At 33.7% G+C, this 25654-nt stretch overlaps 1 protein-coding gene across 6 annotated transcripts in view; it reads left to right on the top strand.

The window, feature by feature from the left end:
- Positions 1-25654, top strand: part of AP-1gamma (adaptor protein complex 1, gamma subunit) — a 190118-nt gene that overhangs the window by 89426 nt on the left and 75038 nt on the right. For 5 of the 6 annotated variants that reach the window (XM_035352909.2, XM_085808332.1, XM_085808335.1 and 2 more), the window contains exons 12-14: positions 15988-16128; positions 19920-19974; positions 23936-24151. In XM_035352909.2, the coding sequence (XP_035208800.2) occupies positions 15988-16128; positions 19920-19974; positions 23936-24151 (412 nt within the window). The remainder of the gene's footprint in view (positions 1-15987; positions 16129-19919; positions 19975-23935; positions 24152-25654) is intronic. The other variant, XM_085808333.1, reaches the window with a different exon arrangement.

Below are 25654 nucleotides of genomic sequence, written 5' to 3'. Positions count from 1 at the left end.
CGTAGAAGAATAACCATGGCCGAGTTTCAAGAAGAACCTGTGCTGCCTGCAGAAACGGCTCAGAATCCAGAAATTCCAGCTGCCGCCCTGGAAGGATTTGGGTACATCGTCCAGACCATGCGCGCTTCGATGAAACCAGAAGCAACATTTAATGGAAACTTACCGGTAACCAGTTTTTTTGGAAAAATTGGATGACCACTTCATGCTCTACCCCGTGCACGAGTTTCAAAAAGTTACCTTAGCTACCAGCGCTTTGAGGGGCCAAGCGCTTAACTGGTTCAAATGTATCGGGAGAAGTCTCTTGGGTCAAGCAGGAAGTCCCACCTATACTTACGAAAATTTCAAGACTGCCCTACTAAAAGCCTTCCCTGTTGTAAGGGATCGTGCGAAATTAGAAACAGAACTTTTCAGTATATATCAACAAAGAATGGAAAACCTGTCGAGCTTTATTTTAAGAAAAATTCACGTTTTCAAGCTCTTGTATGGAAACCGTCCGGATCCTGAAATAATTCAAGTGATTTTGCCGAGGTTACTACCCCAAGTGCAAGACTTTATTGAATTAAGAAATCCCACTACACTGGAAAAGTTATTTGAGCTAGCAATCCAGTTTGAAAGTAGAAGAACGGCGGACGTCAAAAGAAGACGCCAATATCAACAGCGAAACCAATTTGGTGCGCCAAGACTACAGCAAACTCAAGCACACGGCTACGGAAGCAAAGCGAATCAGTGGGCAAGGAAACTCGAGCATTCAAAAACAGCCGGCGAACGTCGACAGTTCAATAGCAATCCAGGAAAAAAGTCTCAAGGCCAGTGGAAAAAGAAGGAAAGCACGGAAATGAAAAATAAGTTAAACTAAAACGGATTTCTGCTGACGGGAGGGTGCGGAAATCCGAAGGCCAAGAAAACCCCTCTTCCTTCAAGTTAAATACAGTAATGGTGAAAAATTTGACTCTTCCGAAGATTGAAGTGTTGGTGAATAATATCCCAGCCACCGCACTCCTGGATACAGGCGCGCAGTGTTCCTGTGTGGCAGAAGATTTTTTTAGGAAGTATTTTCGGAAATACCGCATATATAATTCGGATAATACGACAGTGTTAGCGGCGAAAGGAGAAAAATGTAAGTGTATAGGTAAATTACCACTGTATGTCCGTATGAAGTACGAACAAGTAAAGGTGATGTTTTTCATAGTAAAGAATCTGCAAGCACATATTATTTTAGGAATAGATTTTCTTTCAGAGGCACAAGCAACGCTGGATATTAATGAAGCGTCTCTTAAGCTGACAATGAAACCAGTTCGTGGAGAAAAGGCTGAACCGCCGATGTTAAATCTTGACCACCTGCCTAATGACGAGCAAGATAGAATCCGAGAAGTGGTAAGTGAATTTGCTTCCTTATTTAGTGATATTCCAGGATTTACGCAGGTTACTAACCATAGTATTGACACCGGAGATGCATTGCCGGTTCGTCAAAAACCATACCGGTATGATAAGAATAAGGAAAAAATTATAGAATGGCATATTACCGATATGCTACGTAAAAAGATCATAACGCCTATCTCAAGTAGTTATGCTAGTCCGGTGGTTTTATGTAAGAAAAATAATGATTATCCTTTGGAGCATCCAAAAAGGTGGAGATTCGCTATTGATTACCGTAAATTAAATTCCATAACGAAATATCCGGTATATCTGTTACCGATCATAGAAGAAATTTTAAGGAACATAAAATCAACCAAATTTATGACGACTTTAGACTTAACGAATGGTTATTTTCAAATAGGGGTCAGGCCTGAGGACGTGCCTAAGACTGCTTTTATAACCAAGTCTGGCACTTATGCATTTTTGCGTATGCCGTTTGGCCTTTCTGGGGCCCCAGCAACATTTCAGCGATGCATGGACATTGTGTTAAGACCTGTTCTTGGAAAGTCCACATTTATCTATTTAGATGATATCATTATTACTAGTGATAATCTCGACCAACATATACAGGATTTAAGACAGGTGTTTTCTTTATTAAATGAGGCCGGTCTAAAAGTTAATGTCGAAAAGTGCAAATTTGCAGCCCCTGAATTAAAATATTTAGGTTACAAAATATCGCAAAAAGGGATCGAGACAGATGAATCAAAAATAATCGCTGTACAAAAGTATCCGACTCCAAACACGGCAAAGAAGCTCTCTTCTTTTCTAGGACTTTGTTCATATTATAGGTCCTTTATAAAAGATTTTGCGGCTATCGCTGAGCCATTGTTAAAATTAAAAAGGAAAAAGGCAAGATTCTCGTGGACGGCCGAAGCCAATAGTGCTTTCGAAAAATTAAAACAAGCATTAACGCAAGCCCCTGTGTTGAAATTTCCTGAAAAGGATGAAAATTTAGAAACTTCAGCAGATGCTACGGATTATGCGGTAGGAGCGGTACTTTCGCAAAATCAGCAGCCCGTGGCATTTTTAGCCGAACTTTAAATCAAACACAAAGAAACTATTCCGCGACCGAGAGAGAGGCACTTGCAGTTCTGTTAGCAGTGCAAAAGTTCCGAGTCTATTTTGGAAAGGCGTCGATAACAGTATATTCTGATCATGCGGCGGTAACTAGATTGTACTCAGGGAAAAATTTATCCCCAAGGTTAATAAGATGGGCACTCAAGCTGCAAGAATATAATCTGGTAATCAAGCATACCCCCGGAAAGGAAAATATCGTAGCAGATGCCCTATCACGAATTAAATTAGACGAACAGGGTAATACCGTAAAAGTTGCAATGCTGACAGCGTGTACAATAAATTCCCGAGAAACTGTAATAACCGAACTGGGTAAGGATCCTGAGTTTGGAAGTATTTATGAGTATTTGAAGGATCCTGAAAATTTTAGCCACCAAGTTATTGTGGCGATAAGAAATAGGGCGGCCCATTACGAACTAATAGATGGTCTATTATTTTATACAAAAACTACGAATTCCAACAACGAATTTCGACCTGTTATCCCAGCTAGTCTTAGATTAAATATCCTGCAAGAGCTCCATGACAGCCCTTTAGCTTCTCATGCTGGTATTCGAAAAACTATCCAACGCGTACGCGAGGCAGTCTACTTTCCTGAACTGCAAAAGTTAACAAGGGCGTATGTCCAGTCCTGCCCAACATGTCAAGCAGTTAATTATATTAATTTCCGCCCGGCCGGGTTTCTAAATAGTATTAAATCCGAATTTCCAAATGAAATAATCGGCATCGATTTATTGGGCCCTTTCCCAAAAAGTCAGTTAAACAAAAGTCGCTATCTCCTTGTTATGGTTGATCATTTTAGTAAATGGACCGAAATTGTTCCCTTAAAACGAGCCTCCGCGAAATTAGTTACCGATTCTATTTTAAATAAATATATTTTAAAATACAGGGCGCCCCTAAAAGTTATATCGGATAATGGTCCTCAATTTGTAAGTAATATATTTGAAGACATGTGCCAAAAACTGGGCATACGTCATTTAAAAATGGTCCCGTATCGGCCGCAATCAAATATAGCGGAACGGGTCAACAGAAATATAGTGAAAATTATCCGTAGTTATGTTAAAAATTTTCATAAAAGCTGGGATAACTATGTCAATGAATTTGCTTTCGCCCTTAGGACCGCAAAACATGATACAACGGGGAAAACTCCTGCTGAGTTATTTCTAGGCAGAAAGATTATAACACCATTAGATAAATTATTTTATGTGCAACAAAGAGCCCCAGAATTTAAAATGGGTGATATAGAAAAACTAATTAAGGAGGCAAAGAAGAATACTGAAGTAGCACAGAGAAAACAAAAATTGTATTATGACTTGAAACGACGGGGAGTAACTTATAAAGTAGGGGATGAAGTTTTAAAAATTAAGCATTCACTTTCTTCAGCACCAGAAGATAAAACTGCCAAATTTTTTCCACGATTTGAAGGACCATATGTTATAGAAAAAATAACTCACGCTGTTGTAGTGTTAAAAGTCAGAAATGGTGAAACCTGTTCCGCAAACATTGATCAAATCAAGCCCTACTTCGATCGTAATAAAATGCAAATCTTTTCAGATCTTTTGCAGGATCCGGCACGGCAGACACCGCAGGTACAAGTTCCAAAGGTGGGAAAACGACAAGTACAAGGGCAAGCCAATGAGAGACAGAAACAAGTGAAAAGAAAATTGCCCCGCGGAAAAATTGAATGCAACAAGAAAAAGAAGCCGTTCCACCGTCCAGAAAACAGAGTTCACGAACACCCCCAGAATGAAGAAGGGAGAAGGACGACGTATGTGAAGAGGACCAGGAGAAATGACGGCAACTATAACCCGGCTTTAAAATGGAAGATCTACTCATCCGACAGAACTCTCCGCAGCAAAAGTCGCCGAACTGCGGAAGGGCCATCAGCGGCGGAGGAAAAAGTTAAAGGAAAGTTTGAACGGCCAGCAACGAGGTCCAAGCAAGAACACGGAAGAAATTTCCCGGTTCCGCCAAGACCAGCTGCCATCAAACGGCAAAGACCACAAGCAGAGGAGAAAAGGAAAGTATTCAAGGGTGGCCGAACTGGTGAAAAACGGAAGCTTCCAGAGGAAAGCACTGAAGGGCGAGCCCGTACAAGAAGGAGGATAAACCAAACTACTATCTGCAGTACCTTTAAAGACTGGGCCCAGAAAAGGATGTACGAATATTACATAGATAAGTAAAATTTTATGTTACTTTGCAAACTTAAGTTAATCTTTCATTCTTACTGCAAGTGGCAGATTTCAAGAAGTTTTACCTCATGCGAGGTCTACCTTTATCGCCAAAAGGGCGAGAAATGAGTTATGACCGATTTTCTTATTATGTTTTTCAATTACTCGCGCGTAAAACTAAAGTTGATGTATAATAGCGTTGTGTAAAGACTTAAATATTGTAAAAAGTTATTGTATAAATTTTATTTAAAACATTCTAGCAAGAAAGAAGATTTAGTCTGAAAGACTTTTTGAAATGTAGTATTATTTCAATGTAGAAAGAATTGGCACTTGCTTTGAAAAGAATAGAAGTTAACAATGTACTACTAATGTATGTTTTCAAATGTGTAAAATTAACGGCATGTTGATATGTTCTTATATACATGTGAACTGTTATTTTAAATGTTAAGAAATACCATGATATGGTAAAAGTGAAAGTAATGTTAAAAATTTGTTATTCGTGTGACTGTAAAGATTAAAATCATGACGAATATGTGGTAAAGGTTGAATGATGTAGTTAGGCTCTCTGACGCTACACTTTAGAGTTAGCCACTTTTAGAATAGTACCTCAGGGTTTAGAGTTGAAAGTAGGGTGTGTTAAGAGGTCTCGTTATGTTGAATTTTAACACGTTAGTGTTTTGATTGTAGGAGGAAGTGTGGCACACGTAGACAGAAACACATTCGTGTTTGGTGTTCTTTTACAACACATGTCAGAGAGCACGGGGAGAGATAATTAAAATAGTCATGAATGAAATAAGAATGTTAAGAGAAGTATATTCTATATGTTATTTGCAATGTCATTGTGTAACATTTCATTAAACTAGTTTTCCTTCCAGATCTCTGGAAGGAACCAGAATTGAATAAAGCTCCTGTTTAGATGCAGTACAGATGAAAAAAAAAAAAAGATTGTTGTAGATCCTGGGAGCTGCTATTGTAACAAATTTCTTTCTTTTAAATTTTCTAGTTTCTAACGAAGTTATGATTGTAAAAGGTTGGCCTCGCGTTAGATTTTAGAGCTAAAAGTTTTCAACAAGGTCGTTTTAGACCTCAGTTTCAAACTAATTAACTCTGGCGGGAAGTATGTAAGGATCTTAAGTTTTACTAACGTTTATTTTATTTTAAATCTTTACTATCACTTCTTATTTTCTACTTCCGGCCAGAATTATAAGCGTGAAGGTTTTTATGCATAGTTTGTCTGGCGAACGCCAAGTATTTAAGTGTGGCCTTTTTGCCAAGCGAAAGAGAGAGGAAGCAGTGAGTTCGAAGCAGGCCGCTTACCTTAGAAGTTACGCAGTTGCTATTTGCCTTCCAGGCCAGAGGTTTTAATCCTCTTAATAAATTAAACGTATTGTAGTGTTCACAGTCTCTGTGCTACATACGCTTCCTGTTATTATAAGGCCAATCTTCCACGTGTGTTATTCTAAAGTTAAATTAGAGTTTAGTTTTATTTTTTATACCTTTTACGTTAGACCCCGAGTGGAGGGTCATTGTATTCCGAAGTACGGAAGTCATTGTATATAAAGAAAAATAAAGAGTTTTGTATACCCTTCGTCTGTATCCTGTCTACTTACTACAATTAGTGAACATAGCTTTAGTAAGCTCTCTGTTCCTAGTCAGGTCATTGTATGTTTCCGAAGAAGGTTAGAAGAAACATTGAACCTGATAAGCATGGTAAAGATGTTTAATCGAACCATCTTTAGTAACCTACCTCTCTTTAGTGGTTTCCAAAAACCAACAGGACTGAGACAAGAAGTTACCACTGTTTTTACTGGCTTTCAACAGTGCTGTCCACAAGACTATCGGGTATTCTCCATCTCAGATGCTCTTTGGCCGTGACCTTCATCTGCCTTGTGATCTCTTGCTTAGTCACCCACCAGATGTGCCTTCATCGTGTGAGGAATATATTTAAGATCTCCAGGCCCGGATTGAAGCGATGCCAATTTTGCACAGGAGCGAATCAACTTGGCGACGGAGAAGATGAAAACCTGATGCAACACCAGAGCTACTGGACATCGATTCAATGAAGGAAATAAGGTGTGGTTATGTAATCCAACTCGACAGAAAGGACTCCAAAACACAGTCACCTTGGGATGATCCGTACACAGTCCTTAACAGGCTGAACAATGTCGTGGTTTGGATCTGTACGTCATCGAACTCTAAACCTAAAGTCATTCATTAGGACAGGTTAGCTCCTTTCTTTGGCCATAGTATGTAGTGTATATATTTGTAAATAGTATAAGACTATGATCCTTTTGGTTTCTAAATTTGTAAAATTTATGCACTTATTTGATTTGTGTTTAATTTCATTTGTATTTAGTATTTGATTTGTTTTAGGTAGCTTATTTTAATTATTGTTTATGTTACTTGTTATTGTAATGTAATGTTTATTTTTGCATTGATGTCTTAGTTATAAGTTTGGCCAGGGATTGTATTGCCCGGGACGTGCAGTCTTCGAGAAGGGAGCAGTGTTATGGTTTTTATATTTAGTTTGTAAATTTTTAGTAGGATTGTAACTAAATTTTTTCATTTCCCCATGCAATGCAGCACACGACTTATTTGAAAAGAAAGCTATGCCAGAAAAGTTAAAAATACAGGAGCGTATGCATTTAACATTTAATAAATAGCTATTTCGTAATTGTACTCTTTTGCTATCCCGAAAAATCGAGAAAATAAAAAATGTTCTCGTGCATGATTAAAAAGCTAATAAAAGCCAGATCAAAACATCTAAATTCAGTTGTTTACTTAGTTCTTGTTGATTGTTGCGAATTTGCGGTGTGCTCGGATTACCTTTCTCTGCTTTTAATTGACTTCTCTTTAGTGTTTTAGTAGTTCAAAATATAACTACTGTGAGATATTGTGTTAATGTATGAATATCTCTTAGCAAATTTCAGCATTTTGTTTTATTTCTTGGGTTAAGAATAAATTTTATTATTTTTTTATCAACTTGTACATCTAATCCAGTACGAACCCGTACACACGCAAAACATGGTTCTTACCTCAATTGGAGCAGTATGCAGTCCTAGTCTCAAATTGTTGTATGGAAGACTGAAGGGAAAGTCTCTATTGCAACATGGCTTGGTAGTAACTTCAAATAATTTAATTTTGAGGTTGTTTTTATGTAAGGGTTTGTGACGATTTTGGCCTTGTACATTTCTTTATTAAATGTGGATACTTAGTGAAATTTTTTATTAAAGATGTGCTATTTCCATTGAGGAACTGTTTCCAGAAAGCTTGAAACTATTTCTTTTATGTTTCAATGCTTATTTATAATTTTCTGAATGTTAGTCCATTGTGTTAATACCCTGCTTATATCTTCATTGTGATTCAGAATAGTTTATACACGGGAAGGCAACATCACAGCATATTTTGGCAGCATCAGATTTATCAATATTAATTTCCGGATGGATGGGGCTGGAGTAATGGCAAGTTTAATCAAATCTTTTAACTGTTGAGTATATACATGGATTGATTAGGTAGTAGATTTAATACAGTACAAGTATGATATCAATCATGGTCTAAAACCTGGACTTCTGGACAACCAGCAGTATGTTTTTAAGAATTTTTTGTATGCTATATCCATGCATATTTGATATTTTTTCATAATAAAATGTAGAAAATCCCAGTTGGACACTTAAATAAAATAACTCCATATCAAAGAAACAATCATTTATAAAGAAAATTCTGTATGGTCAATAACGTGGCTCCTCAACTGCATTTTTGCTTGACCTACATCTCTAATTAAGATAAAAAAACATGCCAAAAAAGTATTAATTTAGAAGTTAAAAAAACAAGAAAAAAAAATTCAAAAAAATTTTTTGTTATAGTTAACGACCCTAATTGTAATGCATCTTTGCCTTCATCCTTTAAGGGAATTGTTTTAGTTCTCGTTTCAACAATAGATGGCACCAGTAGCTTAACTCCTGTCCAGCCATTCGTATTTTACCTTGTCTGATCCCTGAATCTTATCTCGTTCATTTGCGCTTTGGCAGCTGAGGATGATGGTTTGGTAAAACCATTGAAACTAGTCCTGGGAAAATTTGAAAATATAACACTGATTTTTGTTGTTTGGCTTCTAAATAACTACATATCTAACTTTAACATTCCACGCTGAAACATCGTTAATTTTACATGTATTGAATAATTTATATTCCTGAAGAATTATTTATTATAATTTTTTGCTTTTTTCATCACATCATTATCAACGCAAGGCAGCTTCACAAATTACTCACAAAGTCGTGACAAATCGATTTTTTAAATATTAGTAATTGAATATCAAAGAGCAGGCTAATGTTTTATGTTGACATTAAGCTTAGTGATGGTTACAGACTTCTGCTAACTGCACTGCAAAGTGTGGAATGTGTTCTCAAAGAGAAATTTAATGGGAATTTCTCTCCATATGTAAAAATTAGATTTTGTAAATGGTATTCATAGGCAAAAAGTTTATATTTAATGCTTTTTGAATCGAAAATAACTAATCTGTTATTCAGATTAGGCCAGGTTAAACTGTAAAGTTAAAGAGAAAACATTAACTCATAAAACTAAGCAATGTAAATAAGTTATGTTAAAAGAAATGTTTAATAGAGGAAACAAATCAATATTGAGCAGTTTTTTTTGGGGGGGGTGTGTGTGAATAAAGATGTCTTTGCAGATAACCATGGACAATATTAGTTGTTTTTTCATATCAACAAAGCAAATCGTATTAAAATACAGTTGATATGCAAAAGTAAATTAATTCACGAAAGATTAAAATAATGCAGTATACCACTAAGCTCATGGAAAGGATTAAAAATACATTGTTTTAACATTTAGGAACATACAGGTTAATAATACAATATATTTACCCTTTTTTTCTTAAAAGAGATTTAAGTTTATAATAAAAGAATTTAAACCAAAGTTCAGGAATTAGATGTTTCATACAAAATAAATGCAACAGAACACAGAAATTCATTTAAATTCTATATTAATATTTATATATTTAGTCATTTCAAGAAAAAATTACATTTAATGAAGTAATGAAATTTCCATCTAAGAATTTATTAAGTACATAATTGCACGACTACTGAAAACAGTGTCAAATGTTAACACTACCTTACCAAAGAAAACAAATCAGCAAGATAATTAGAAAAATTCTACATTTATAGAACTACTCCAGAAATTAAAGATAATTTGCTTATATATGCATATAGCATCATCAAAATGGTAAACACAAAATAATACTACGTCTGAAACTTAAAATACTTAAAAACATTGCTGTCAGGTTTTTAACCTTTTGAGGATGGAGCGTTAACAGCTGTAAGAGGCTTGAAAGGATGGGAATCTTGACCCTAATGCTTTGCCCCTTTAAGAAATCACTCCCTTCTTGCAACAAAGATCCTTGTTTGTTACTTGTTAAATTTTGATTCTCTAAGGTCTCTTAAGGTCATAAATGCTTCGTTGCTGAATAAACAATTATTTCATATTTTTAACTTATAATTTCTGTGTTACTTTACTAGATTTACGTGGTGATGCGGAAAAATCTTGAATCGACAAAGTCCCGACAAGTCCAGATCTCAGACTTTGTAATTTGATGCTTCATTCATAAGAACTTCACGTTTTGATAAATGACTGTAGAAGCTTGATTATTAACTTTCTCAGTGAATTTTCCCACAAAATCAAGAGTATATCTATTATTATCAGCAATTTGTTATATGCAGTTATATTCAGTTTTGTAAAATTCTGGTGTGGGTGAAAAAAAAAAAAAATCCCTGGTCCATTTTAGGCAGCTTTTTACTTCCTTGTACGAAGTAAAAAGGAAGTATTGTAATCACGAAAAGTTTCAGGCAGCATATTTCAACGAAAATATCCATTTCGACCGCTATCAAATGCAATTTAATGATGTTTTTGCGGGATATCTGTACGTAAGGACAGAATAAAATACTCTTTTCCTTCAAAAAAATTATAAAACCGCTTTAAAATTAATTTTGAAGAGAATTTTTCGTGGCGTCTGTCCGAACGTATGTGCGTACATACGTATCTCGCATAACTCAAAAACGAGTAGCCTCAGAATGTTGAAATTTTGTATATAGGACTGCTATAACATGTAGATGTGCACCTCGTATTTTGGTTGCAATCGGCCGCACCAAACGTATATAGATATATTTATATATATATCCACTCTGTTACCCGGCTCAGTGATCTCAGTTTCTTTACTCTTATATGTTTGTGAATTGTACATTTTTTGCTTTAAAAATGATTGTATTATGTTGTTTTTAACTTCCGGTTAAGGTTTTTATGCCTTTAGTAAATCTGTATGCAATATTTTTAGACTTATTAGATAATCCTATTCTTTACATGATATAAATTTTGTGCATTATGAATTATAATATGAACGAAATATATAAGTTAACTGTTATATAATTATTGCATTATATAACCATTAACTTAGTTTCCGTTATATAATTATTATATAAGTTAACTGTCATATAATTATTAATACTGTTAAGTGAATCTAGCGCCAGAGTGTCGCTATGGTAAACAAATACTAGAGTGAATTTTAAAGAATGCATTTATTCTATTGTGGTTTATGCGCTGTCGGCGAAGTAGATTTAATTCAATCCATTAAGTTTCAATGAAATGCAAGAAAAAATGCGTATAATTTAATATTCCGTACAAGGAAGTCGTGGTGTATACATCAGATTTTTTATGTAGATGAAAAAGAAAAGGCATCAAACAGTACTATTGCTGTTTTTTCAGTTGGTTTATTGTTCACTAGTTCATTATTGAAAAATTTAATTTAAATAAATCACTTCAAAGCATTAAACAATTAGTATATATGTTCTTGCTAAGTTCTCTAAATCAGTGATCAGTAATTACCGCTTTCTTACATTTTCGGTAATTTAACAATTTTTATTTGATTTTAAATGTGTAAATTAATTTTATGTTCTTAAATATTAAAAAATATTAAATGGGATAAAAATTTATCAGTTATTAATAACTCACAAAAGCCATGGTGTATATTAATTTTCACTGTTTATTTTAAGACTTGTTTTTTTAATTTATTTTTATAGTATTGTTGTTATTTTGGGTATTTTGTGAAGAAATGCAGTAAAGCCATGTGCATATGTTTATAAAGAATACTTTTATTTTACTTAAGTTATCAACAGAGTAACGGTCTAGTTGTTAAATTATTTGAAACTTGCCTCTGATAGTGTTTATCCTTTTATACAGTGAAGTTCTTGCTAAAGTAGCAAAAATAATATAAATTATGTGAAGTATGTAAAGAATATATAATTATAATGTATAAATATAATAAATAATTATAATGTATAAATTATTTGAAGTAATGCTAAAGAATGTCAGTGTTTCAACTTAGGTATGAGTGGGGCCTGTTCACATATGAATGCATCATATAAAAAAGAACATGCTTCAGAAGCAATTTTTTTACCCATCTGAACTGAATGCCGTGCAAAAAAGCTGTGCATATGAATGAGCCTCTAATGTGTTTGACTTTGTGAAGAATCATAAATGGCATTGGAATGGTAGCTGTAATTTAAAAAAAAAAAAAAAATTGGTGCAAGAGCACTAAAAAAAAGAGTAGGATTAGCAAAGGAGGGGAAAACATCCTAGGTGACTACTACTTATCATGAAACATCTAGATGTATCACAAACTATGGCTAGGACATTACACTAGGAGTTCAGATATAAGGAAAGTTATATGGCTACCCTGATATTTAGTTCAGGTTTTCACAGATAAATAGTGCGTATGCAAGTATCCCATTTATATATATTAAAAAAAGTAATTATAGAAGATATTCACCAACAGAAGAACTGACTGAGCTTGGTGTTTGATGCAGTTCAGATTGTTAACATATCGTGATAGTGGGTGAGGAAAATTTCAAATCAATTAGTTCCCTGCTACAAAATTTACAATCAGCTCTTTGATTCTTTATTATTTTTTTCTATGGCAGTTATGTTAAGGAGCATAAAATTTTCTGTGCACTCTACTAGCATTCAATTAATCCTTTCTTTAATGATCATGAATAAATTCAGCCCCAAATGAATTACATATTACAAAGGAGTATCCAATGTAGTTTAGTTCATTAAGTGATCTCTATCATAAAGTGCTATAATAATCTTGCTAATGGAATGGAATCTTTTAATAGTTTTCTAAACTGAGCTTCCCTTATCTTGAAAAATTTTAAAAGCTGTTCTCATTACAAATTAATACAAATCTAAGGCATTAATTAATTAGCCTGGATAGAGATGAAGTGAGATATATAACTTGAAATGTACATATACACTAGTGTGTAAAACTTAAGCAACTGTTCTGATTTTGATCATAATTCCACAAAAAATTAGCTGACCTGAATTTCATACTACAGAGGCACAATGTAGTATTTGATGGATAAAAAAATTATAGTAGCCAAAAAAAAAAAAAAGTGACTATGTTGTCACATATGAAATGGAACAAATACATAGGTGGATCAAAAACAAAATCTAAAAAGTTTTCAGATTATATATTATGCCCAAAGGGGCATTTTTCTAATGTTTTATGTGTTACCTTTATTTATTAAATATCGCATTCTTCACACTTAAACCATGAAATTCAATTCAACAGTAATATCACAAAATATTTAAAAGAGAATATCTTTAGAATTTCGATAGTGTCACTCGCTGGAGTTAAAAATGTCCCCCTCTTCCCCCGTACAGTGTTGCCATTGCTCACTTTAAAATCATTGAGTTTCTTAATCAAAAACTCATAAATGCTTTACAAAATATGAAGTAGGTAATAAAACAAATTCCAAATTTAAGCTTCCAGATGCCCATATTCGGGTGGACATGTACATCATTCAAAATTTGATGGCTCTAGGTACTTTTGTTTTATCACAGTGTGAGAAACATGCATACATTTATGCATATTCTTCATTATTTAATTTTTTTAAATATAAAAGCAGGCTGTAATATTTCGTGGCAACAATTTAAAAAGTGATTTCCCATTTATAGTGAATTATCACAAAATGCTAAAACGAAATTAATAGCCCCTCTGCTTTAGAAATGTTACAAACATTGATATTTAAAGCGTTATTATTGTGGAGAAAATACTATATCCTGTGATGAATTCAAAAGGCAAGAGGTAGCGTAAGTAAATTTATTTGGGTTCTTTCTAGGCTATATGCAAAAAAATAAATAAATAAATAAATAAAAATAAACAAACTTATACAGTAGGGTGAGGGAAAAAGAAATATAACCAGTTCCAGACGGTGTGAAAAAAGTTCCTGTTTAGAACTCAGCCAAGATAAATGTTCTTGTTTGGAAATAGTTCAAGCTGAGGGTTGGTTCAAGATAAGACTACAGTCAAAAGTCGTTAATTCGGACCTCAAAGCTAAAAACTTTCTGCGGATGCGCCGCATTGACACATGCGCGTAAGACCTTTACGACTGCACATACGCGTGTGCGCAAGGGCAGAATACGTTTTCGTGTGTGTATTAACTTGTTAGTTCAGAAAATGAAACTAGCAAAGATGGTAATTTAAAAGTGCAACCGGTGTAAAATTAAAGTCTAGTTGGGTAGAGATTTACTGTTAATTGAAAAGAACAAGCAAGGTTACGAGCAGGTCTCTTCCTTTAAATTTTTTTACTTTTTTTCAAACTTTTAAATAATATTTTCCAAAATAAATTACTATGCAACTAAAAGCATGCATAAGTTCACTAATAAACAATATTGATATGCTTATTTTTAATCTGATATCACTATATGATAGGTTTATTTTCCCTTTTCTCCCCCCTATTTTCCTCTGTATTTATAATGCAAGTAACATTATTTTGTGCAGTGTTTGTTAAAAATTCCATTTGGAGCAGTGCATAAAAATTTGAAAAAAAAAAATAAATTGCTCTTCATGTGAATATATTGTGTAATATTTCACAATTTAATATTATATGTGATGCAATTTTTTAATTGTTAAAAATTCTATTTAAAGCAGTTAAAATTATGCTAAATTTTACATGAAGCCATAACTTATGGAAAACTTCAGTAGTGTTTCTGAAAATGAGTGGCATTTAAGAAAGCAGTTGGGCTTAAAAAGGTGACCTTTCTAAACAGTGCTGCAGTGGAACATTGTGCATAATAAGACAAACCAGGATTGCAAACTTTGGCAACCTTCAAATGATTAAAGTGTGGTGTTTAAATCTTTTGGTTGTATATTGTGTACAGGATATATCGTTCAAAAGTATCTGTTTGTCCTCTACGCGGCACGAAAGCGCTGCGTTCATTTGTCTCGAAAACCACGACGCAGTTAGTTATTTTAGAATGCACTCGGGTTACAAAGTACAAGTGAGGTCAGACTATGTACGTTCACACCCATGGAGCAACAAAGACACCCTGAAACTCGCAGCACGAAAGCGCTGCATCGCGGTTTTCGAGACAAATGAACGCAGCACTTTTGCGCCGTGTAGCAGTCAAACGGTTATGTAGAAATTCTTAACTGACATTATGCTCGTTTCAGTGATCCACAATATTAACTTGCTGATATGTGTGCGTGCTTTGGAATGTAAAACTGTATTCTTTCAAGAAGCCCTTGCCATTAATTTGTGGGTTTTATATGCTACTCCACCTCAAATGTGAATTTAGAAAAGTCACTGGTAAATTGCACATGGTGCTTCAGTTAGTCACTCCGATTACAGATGTCAGCCTCCTGCATTTTTTTAAGGAAAGAAAGAATTGTGCTGCAGAAATGCTGGATCCGCGACTGGATAGAAATTATGTGTAACTCATAAGTATCGAATACGATGACTATTATTTTTAGTACTAAGTGTGTGATATTCTTCTATGGTTTAGCGGAAGAGTAAGCTAGTGTATTTATTTTCATAAATTCAAATAGGATACAAACAGGAAGGATATCCTGCATATAGCTAACTTCATAGCCACCGAAATTACGTATTACATACATTTGTTTATAAATATAGGTTTCAAATTTTTTAGAAATGTATTGCTTTTTGAGAACTTATGTGTTGCCCATATAAATTTTCATTAATGTTTAGCAGTAGAATTGGGTTTGATTTGTGTGTATAGTTTGCCTTTCTAATCTGACATTTTCATTTATAAGCATAGCTTGTCAAATTGGGGCATAGCTAACAGTTTTTCTCTTTTGTAATGCCACATATATGTAAAGCTGAGCTATAATTAATTTTATAATACTTCTGTATAAATATTTGTTTATTAACGTTGGTTAACAAAATGGTTATATATCTATATTAATTTCTAAGTATTAAATTAAGTAGTTTCTCTTCTAAAATTTTGTTTTTTCTCATTTTAGGAGAGCTATGGAGCTGTGCTTTGCATTAGTAAATTCAAATAATATAAGATCTATGACAAAAGAACTTCTCATGTTCTTAGAAAAAGCTGATCCTGAATTCAAGTCTCAGTGCTCTTCAAACCTTTTCATTTCTGCTGAAATGTATGTGTATTTAATGTATGTGTATTGTATCATGATTTTAGTTTTAGGAACTATGTTAAGTAATTAGACTTCATAAATGTTAGTTTTACATTTGTGATTGGGCCGAGTGGTGAAGTTGCTAAACAGTGATAGTTCGACTTGTGCTCGATTCCAGGCAATTGGGCTAGTTACTTGAGCATTTTCATGGTTTTCTCCATGTGTAGTTTGTATATGAGCCAATTTCTCGAGGAAAGTCCTCCATGAAGGTATCCCTACTCTTAGGCAGGTAGCTCAAGTGCTTTGCCATAACCAAATAAAACAAAGATTATGTTTTCTGTGAAAGAAATAGCATGATCACAAGTTTTTTCGGGGGGGGGGGTCCTCCAGGGAGCTACATACCCTGTTGTTTTACAACAGGCTTTCGATGTGAAACTAATAGTTTTAACATTTCGTTATGATTTATATGTTTTGTATATGGAATTTGGGTAAAAGTATTACTAGCCACAGAAAGATGCAGAATGCCTTAATGCCATTTGCGGGCAGTTATACATTATATAACTATTATTTCGTTCCTTTTGGTACAGAGTTTTAAATTTATTGTGTTTGTTGCAAAAACGCTGATAGATGCTAGTGTAAGAAAAGAGCGGTTAAACTGTGAAAAATTGAGAAGTGCCAGACAGAAGACTGCGAACAAATGAATGACCATGTATAATGATTCCTAGTATATTGCTTGATGTAAATATATAAGTAATTACTTTATTAATAATTTTACTTTAATAATAATGTAACCCACTCTGATGAGCTAAGCTAAGGTCACCAGCTAACATATTTTCAGAAGTGGGATGTGAACCTAGTACCCTTGTGCACCGTAAGCGTCAAAGAAGGGACAGGTTTCAATTTGAATTTTGAATGCTCTCTTGAACTGTAGAATATTTATATTGAATATTTTATGATAATACTAACAGAGTATGGAATTTAGAAATATAAAATCATGCTATTAAGGTATTGTCTTGGTTGAGAATACTAAAAAAGCTTTGGATAAAGCAAAAATGAGATGTGAAACATTAAGATTATTAAAAACGCAAGTCATTAGTAGAAGTAATTCAGATATAAAATTACTAGATAAAGGTATAGTGTAGTACAAAATGTAGATACGAGGCGTATTCAGAAACTAAGTACCGTTTTGAAAGAAAAAAAATAGTAAAACAATTTTTTCGAATCCAATTTTATTTTTACATGAAAATACATGTCTTAAACTATTTTTCAACCTAGTTTCCGCCAATGATGAAACACTTGTCATAGCGGGTGACCAGTTTTTGTATACCATCGTCAAAGAAACTTCCCGCCAGTTTCGATAACCACGATTCCACAGCATTTTTCGTTTCATCGTCAGATCCAAAGCGCTTGCTACCAAGCTCGCGCTTCATGTGCAGGAACAAGTGATAGTCGGATGGCGTCAAGTCCAGGCTGTACGGCGGGTGATCAAACTGCTCCCAATGAAACTGTCAAATTAACGATTGAGGGACACCAGCAGTATGGGGCCGAGCATTGTCATGGAGCAACACAATTCTTTTACTGAGCATTCCTCTTCGTTTGTTTTGAATGGCACGCCTCACAATATCGTGTTGCATTAATGGTTTCACCTCTGGGAAGAAATTCAGTAAGCAAAATGCCTTTCCTATCTCAGAAGACAGTGCACATGATTTTTTGTGATGACATTGTCACTCTGAACTTTTGTTTTTTCGGAGAATGAGTGTGTCTCCACTCCATCGATTGTTTCGATTCTGGTGTGAAATGACACATCCAAGTTTCATCACCTGTCACAATTTGGTTTAAAAAGTTTTCTCCCTCATCACCGTACCGCGTGAGAAATGTCGGCACTACCAAGTCGCTTTGTTTTGTGAACATCAGTGAGCATTTTTGGAACCCATCGGGAACACAGTTTGCGATAATTCAAGCGGTCAGACACAATTTCAAACAAAACAGTACATGAAATTTGTGGAAATGCCTCTGAAAGAGTTGTCATTGTGAAGCGTCTGTTCTCATGAATTGCTTCATCAACTTTCCTTACCAAATCATCGGTGACAACAGAAGGCCGACCACTCCGAGCCTCGGCGTAGACATTTGTTCGACCTGCATTAAACATTCTTATCCACTTTCTCACCATTCCATCACTTATCGCGTATTCACCGTAAACTTCTGTCACTTGACGATAAATTTCGGCCGGTTTAACATTCCTCGCGTTCAAAAATTTAATCACGGCATGAATCTCACAATCAGCGGGAGAACTAATTGTCTTAAACATTTTGAATGTGCACAGCACAACAACATAGAGCAACCAAAATGCCGACAATTGAAAGTCAGTGAACAAGAAAGACTAGTTCGCATGCGCAGGACGCCTATCACAGTGGTGCGATGGCGCTAGAATGAAACGGTACTTAGTTTCCGAATACGCTACGTATAAAATCACTGGAAGAATATCAGGTGAATATACAAGAAGAAACAGAGCAACCATTCAAGTTAGATCTAGAAATTGAGGATTTAGTTCCTGAGGTGTCAAACAGAAGTCAAGAGTAATCACAAATATAGAATATGCATTCTCTGCCTGAAAATGAAAGTCAAGAATTATCTTTAGAATTCAGATAGGAATAAGGTAAATTTTTTGATGAAGAGTAACTGTTGATGTGTTTTGAATAGCGAACCAGAGAACCCGAACTATCAATATCTGATTTAATGATACCTTATTTTAATACTCTTTACCTTGTACCATGCTGTCTAGAAAATGTGTCAAAGGACATATTTTCCTCTATAATTTAACATTTGGAGTATCTTCTACATTTTACTGAATGTCTAATGTGTTTAAATCACTGTCATGACCTGAAATTACAGAAATATAAGATATTACAACACAGTTATAACCAATGGAGATTACTTTCAGTGAAGAACAATATTGCAACAATTGATTTCACTAATATTTTTGCTGAAATCACTTCTTGCAATTACAAAATGGACATTTACCTCTAAATAATAAGCAGCAGAAAATGTAGTTTAGCATAAGTGGAATCTTCTATGTGAACAATTATTTGCTGGTGACTAAATTAAATAATTGAGTTTTATTAAACAAAGACCAAGCATGTGTGTATCTGCAGGCAATGTATATTTATACTAAAGCTTAGAATAGGACTTTCCTTGCTTATTTCATATCTTGGAATAAAATAAATGTATGAGCAAGAAGAAACTTTTTTAAAATAAATACATTAATAACTCAATTTATGGAAATACCAGCAATAAAATTGTTTAGCAAATTTTATTTTTGTATCATTTTCATTATATTTGAGATTTGGTACACATGGAAAACAAGGATGAAGTATGTGTCAAAACTGTTGCAGAATTAGCAGTAGAAAATGTTTAGTAACTTTAAGTGTATAGTGAAGTGGATTTTAAAATTTTATACATGAATGTTATTTTGGATATTAACAAAATAATGATAAATAAGCAAGATATTTCATAATTTTTTCCAAACTGTCTTGTTCAAATCTTCAGTGTATCTAGTGTGATGCATTTTTCAGAGTGATTTCGGTGTGATATTATTGGTGTAGAAATAGATTTAATCTCTGTTATCCTTGCTTTTATGTGAAAAGCATTTAACTTTTATTTACAAGTACTATTAATGATAAAGAAGTACAAAATGTAATTTTAATTACAAGCCTATGATTGTGTATTTGTGATAACTAGCCTATGACTGTTCATATTCATCCATTATCTCATTAGTAAGCAGAATATTATGGTTTTATTGATACTTTCCTTTTCAGGTATGCTCCATCTAAGCGTTGGCATATTGATACTATGATAAAGGTTCTTACACTGGTATGTGCTATAAAGTGCATATTTACATGCTGTTTTGTTCTTGAAATTTTGATTTTGATTTTTTTTAATTATTATGTCTTTATGACAGAATTTTGTGTTTTCCAAGCCAGATTATATAAAAAAATGAACTGTTTCATGTATTATTTTAGATTCTAACCTAGGTCTTAATGCCAAATTACTTTAAAAAAGTTAAGTTTTATTAATTTTTTTTTACCAAACCTTGTGTCAGATTTTTATAGAAACAAAAGTTTAGTGATTATTGCATGCATTATACTTTAAAATAATGTGAAAATTCATGCCAGTAAGTATAATTCAAATTGTATGTTTCCCTGGTTATTTTGGCACTTACTTTAGATAATCTATTATGATGTTACTAATAGAGAGAGGTTCAGTATCTGTACAAGGTTTGGTTGGTTGTATTCTGTCATGATGTTGAACTTTTCTGTTCTGTTCAGAGAAAGGTTTTGGGTAATGAAGTGCTGAAAATTAGCTGTGAGTTTGACCATCTGACACAAATTCCATTCTGCTCAATATTTGGCCATTAAATGTGAGTATTTATCATTTTTAATGCCAAAATAGAGAGTAACAACTTTCACACTTCAGAAATATAAAATGAGCAAATAATTCCACAATAGCAGAGATAGAAAGCCAGATAGTGTAAAGCATAATTAAATTCAATCTCCAGTAGTGCAAGAGGGAAAAAAAATTAAGCACTGGCTAGTCTTCTGTTTATGTTGGCCTGAAGATAATTACAAAGATTAATGAGTTCTGAAATTGCAAAACATATGTCAGTAATGGGATATTTACATGGTTAAATCCAACAGCAGATTCATGCCACAGTACCATCTTCCCATTACATTCCTGTCTGTGGTCACAAATACTAGTGGGCCTGCCAGCGGCCGAGCGGTCAAGTCGCTGAACACTGGTAGTTCGATCCAAGGTTCAAATCCCGCAAACGGGCTGGCTGCATGGGCGTTTTTGTAGTTTTCTCCATGTGTAACATGTATACGAGCCAGTTTCCCTTAGAAAATCCTGTCCTCCCCTTAGGCAGGTAGCCCTCGAGGCTTTGCCATAATCACACATACACACACAGAAATACTAGCAACCTTTTCATTCTGTGCGTGGCAAAATTGTTATTCAGAAACTTCAGAAATATAAAATGGGCAAATAATTCCACTATAGCAGAGATAGAAGCCCAAATATTGCTTGAAGGAAATTAAAGCATAATTGAGTTGAAGCTCTAGTAATGCAAGAGGAAAGAAAATTTAAGCACAGAGCTAAGTTATCTTTCTGTGTGGAAAAAATGTGTAGTCCAAGTTAAGAAATTATGTAACATTTAAACAAATCTAAATATTATTCTAAGTAAATGGAAGAATGAAACAAATGTTAATTGAAAGGATTTTTATTACTGCTCAACATGTAAGTACATCGTACAATTATTTTTTTAAAAGGCTGACTATTTTTGCTTGGAGTAATGACTAATGCAGCTCTTTAGGAGATTTCATTGCCTATCAAAAAATAACATTTTCTTTCATCGTTTGGTGAATCTCCAATGCAAAATAAGACAGTTCCTGTGACTTTTTTAACAATTCATTTAACTTCTTTTAAAGGTGTTTTAATCTTCTTTAATTTCAATGCTTTCGGTGTCGGCTGGTATTAGAAGATCATACAATTCTTCATTCCTCATTTCTCGATCGTCATTCTCAATTAAATTTTTGGCTTCACCTTCCATATCTGAAAATGCTATGCCACCGTTTATTCTCTCAGTCCAAGCCATTAATATTTCTTCCATCTTGTGCCTACATAGTTCTTGAAACAATGTCTGAAGTATTAAAGCTTTGACTCAAGACCAAATCTTTTCTGCATTCTGCCATATTGTTCTTTTGCTTGATTCTTTTACAGCTGATTCTCTTGCAAGTGATGAAAGTAAAGTTTTCAACTAATTTCGGATTTCAATTTCTTGAGATAATGCCAAAAATTAGCATCTTTTTGCTACTTTATCTTCATTCTTTCTCTTGGATGTCATGTTGAATTTTTGTAATTAAAATAAAAAAGCAAATGGAAAAGGAAAAGAGGATTATATGATTACAGCTCTGCTGACATAAGTGGTGTGGGTGGAGTTTTTCTGGTTCACTCAGCTAGTGAGGAGCACCAAGCAGATTTATGTGCTTGTAGCCTCTTGTAAGGAGTACATTTGTATGGCTTTGTAGCATACCATGTATGAATGAAATTCTAGTGTTGCATAAATTAAATGGAAAAAAGATCTGTATGTGTGAAAAGTCTTGCTCTTCAAACCCACACTGGGCAAGCTTTTAGGGTATGTGACCGAATTAAAAGAGAAACAAACCAGTGTCACATTTTAAACTAGGCAAAGGAGCAGTTTGGTTTTCGCATGAAATTTGAGTAAAACATTCAGTTTTGAGAGCAGTTAATCACATGTCCCTCTTCTTCGAGGGCAAATTTATTTTGCAACTGTAAATCATATTATGATTGACAATAAAGAGAAGTATGCTTTTTTGATACATACGTGAAATGGGGCAAGATAATCAAGCTGTTAGGAATAATTTATAGGAACACTAGAAAACTGATCAGGCTTGTTCTATAAAGAACATCAGGGATTTTTTAGTGGCTGTCAAATGAAATAACTTAAGACATTATATGAGTATATAATATTATATATATATGCATTAAATATTGAAAAGATAGATGCGTTATTAAAATAACTTCTTTAATAAATTCAGCCTAAAGTATTACAAATTGTTTGAGCAAATTTTTTAATGTGCTTGTGCAACTAAGCACCTAAGAATTTGGGAATGCTCTGTGCAGTAATTTCAGACATTTGTCGATAACTTGAATGATTGTGACTATTTTATATATTATTTGTATGAACCATATACAAGATAAAAGTTTTGTATGCTTATATTTTTAAGAGTATTTTTACTTCTTTATGTGCGTAATATGATATGTTTGTTTATTGCTAAATTTTTATTTAAACATTATTGTTAATTTTTTATTTAGACATCTGTCTAAAGCGTCAAAGACCTTTTCATTTTTGTAAGCTATGTGAATAATTTAATCTTTCTTTTAACTTCATCAAAAATGTTGCTTGTAAATTAAATGGGAATTGTATATATCATTATAACTTGAAAACACAATAGTGTTATAAGGAGGAGAACATAAAGCCTCGATTTGAAGCTGCTCTTATTTTACTGGCTAATTTTGCTTCTTAAATTTGATATCATTTTTGCAAAATTCTGTGTTAAACTAGCTTATGACTAGTTTAAACTTGCTGTATCGAAATAATAGTAGCTTGTTGCTAAGATTGTATGGTATGTATTGTGAAACTAAATATATGTTGACACATTTATACATTAAAAATGTTGCATTTGCTATTTTGCAATTTATATCCTATAGCAGTGTGGTCCAAGCCGTGGCCCATGGGCCACATGCAGCCCTCTTATTCATTTTGTAGGCACTTGCTGTTCGTACTGGAGACAAAAATGTTAGTTAAACATTTAGAAAAACAAAAGACCCTTCTTACTTGCTTTAAATAATAATAAACAGAATAAACTATATTTGTGAAAAACAAGCAGTGTAAAACAGTCACTAGGATGGGAACTAGCTAGCAAAATACAAAAGCAGAGAATACTGCAGGGAATACAAAATAGCAGATTTAGTGGGTATCCACTGACATTGGGAAAGCTATCCATCAGATGACAATTTCTTTCATTCCTAAAAATATATTAAACTAGTGATTTATATGTAGCTCATTTTCGTTCTTTAATGTCTCTGGCCCTCTCTCTCCTATACCAAAGTTTGATTGCCCCTCACTCTCCTATACTAACATTTGACTGGCCCTCGGGTAACTAAAAGTTGGACCACACTGTCCTATTATAGTATGTTGTTCAAAGTGTTAGCATAACGTATGTACTGAAATCTTTATCCTGACTTAATATTTTAGGCTGGTAATTATGTTATTGATGATGTTGTGGGAAATTTGATTCAGTTAATATCAGAATCATCCACCTTGCATACTTACACTGTGCAGCAGTTATGGAAGCAGTTGACTGGAGATCTTGCAACTAAACAGCCTCTTGTTCAAGTAGCATCCTGGTGTATTGGTGAATTTGGGGATCTTCTTAATTCTGTTGAAGGTCAAGATGCATCACCTGTAAATGTAATTAATTGCTTTTAGTACTACGTAATGTTTTTAAATATATTTAAAATTTGCATGTAAAAAAAAAAAAAGAATTGCTAAATTAACTAAGGAGGTAACTGTTACTTTTAATGCTGTATATTATAATTTGGCTAACATACTATACTGATTAATGTATACTGATTAATTAATGTATGTACTCCACTTGATAAATTATTTCCCGAATAGTGAAACATTTAAATATTTATATAACATTTAGAAATACATTAATGTTAAAATGTTCTGCATATAAAAATGTTTAAAATTAATTTGAATTAGTTTAAATTGATATTTTTGTAATTTTGTATGAGTGATTAACAAACGCAAATTATGTCTGTGTTAACTAAACAGAGTAGTGTGTTATCATAGATACACATTTGTTGCTGGTAAGTAAATCATTTATATATTTTAAGTACTATAATGAGCACACAAAAAATAGTAACTGATTTAATTTAAAGTAACAGATTTTAAATTAAAATCAATAAGTAATGCAGCTTAAAAAATTATGCAATATTGCTAAAAAAAGTAAAATATTGTTAATTAAACATGGATATTTTATGGATTTAAGTAATATTTATGAAACAAGTTTTTAGGCGCATGTTAGACTAGGCCTCGGCAACCTAGGACCCGCTTGAGTTCCAAAAATAAAATATGCATTAGACCAGGAGTTCTCAACCAGTGGTACGCAAAGAAGCAAAGTATTTTTAACTATTAAATTCAAAAATTAAAACCTTAACGTCCTGATTGAATTCTTTTCTCTAACAATCGTAAATTTATACGATCTGAGCTTTGTTCAAGAGTGGTGGGTGGTAGTAGTACTTTGGTGGTACTATAGATTTTTAATTTTTGTTTAGATGGTACGCGTTAGTCAAAAGGTTGAGAACCACTGCATTAGACTCCCCTCATAACTGGCCTAAATGAGACTGGAGTTAGGTGAAATTCTGGTTAAAGGGGAGAATTAAAAAATTATTTAGTTGATGGAAATGCACTTATTTATTGTTAAAGTAAGCATTTAGTAATTGTGTCAATTTATTACAAATGTTAATCCTTACATTAGTAGGAATGTTTAAAAAAATTGTCAATTTTTTCTTCAATCACTTGCTGCAGTTGCAAAAATTCAATGACTTGCTGCATAATTTTGCCATTTTTTTAAAGCATCGCATCAATGGAGGAAGTCGATACTTGTTGTTCCACAAAGCATAAAGCCATTTCTAATGCTTTAGCTGCGTAACACAGCAGTGACAGCACTGAAGATACCGTAATCTGACAAAGTTTCTTGCTGAAATTCCCTGTCAGTGGTTAACCACTGCTCCACGTCTTCATCATCAACATCTCGGCATCTACTAGGACATTTGAATGATGACACAAAGTTGTTAATAGGAGCATCTGTCCCTTCAGCTGCGAAGATTGCTGCTTCTTCTGCAGTTCATCCCGCGAACGGGCTGGCTGCATGGGCGTTTTCGTGGTTTTCTCCATGTGTAACGT

Source organism: Stegodyphus dumicola, chromosome X1 (assembly GCF_044657685.1).
Source record: "Stegodyphus dumicola isolate Sdum_Otavi_A_Nest chromosome X1, ASM4465768v1".
In the NCBI taxonomy this organism is placed as follows: Eukaryota; Metazoa; Arthropoda; class Arachnida; order Araneae; family Eresidae; genus Stegodyphus; species Stegodyphus dumicola.
The sequence above is the reverse complement of the archived record's forward strand: the minus strand, read 5'-3'. Positions and strand labels throughout refer to the sequence as shown.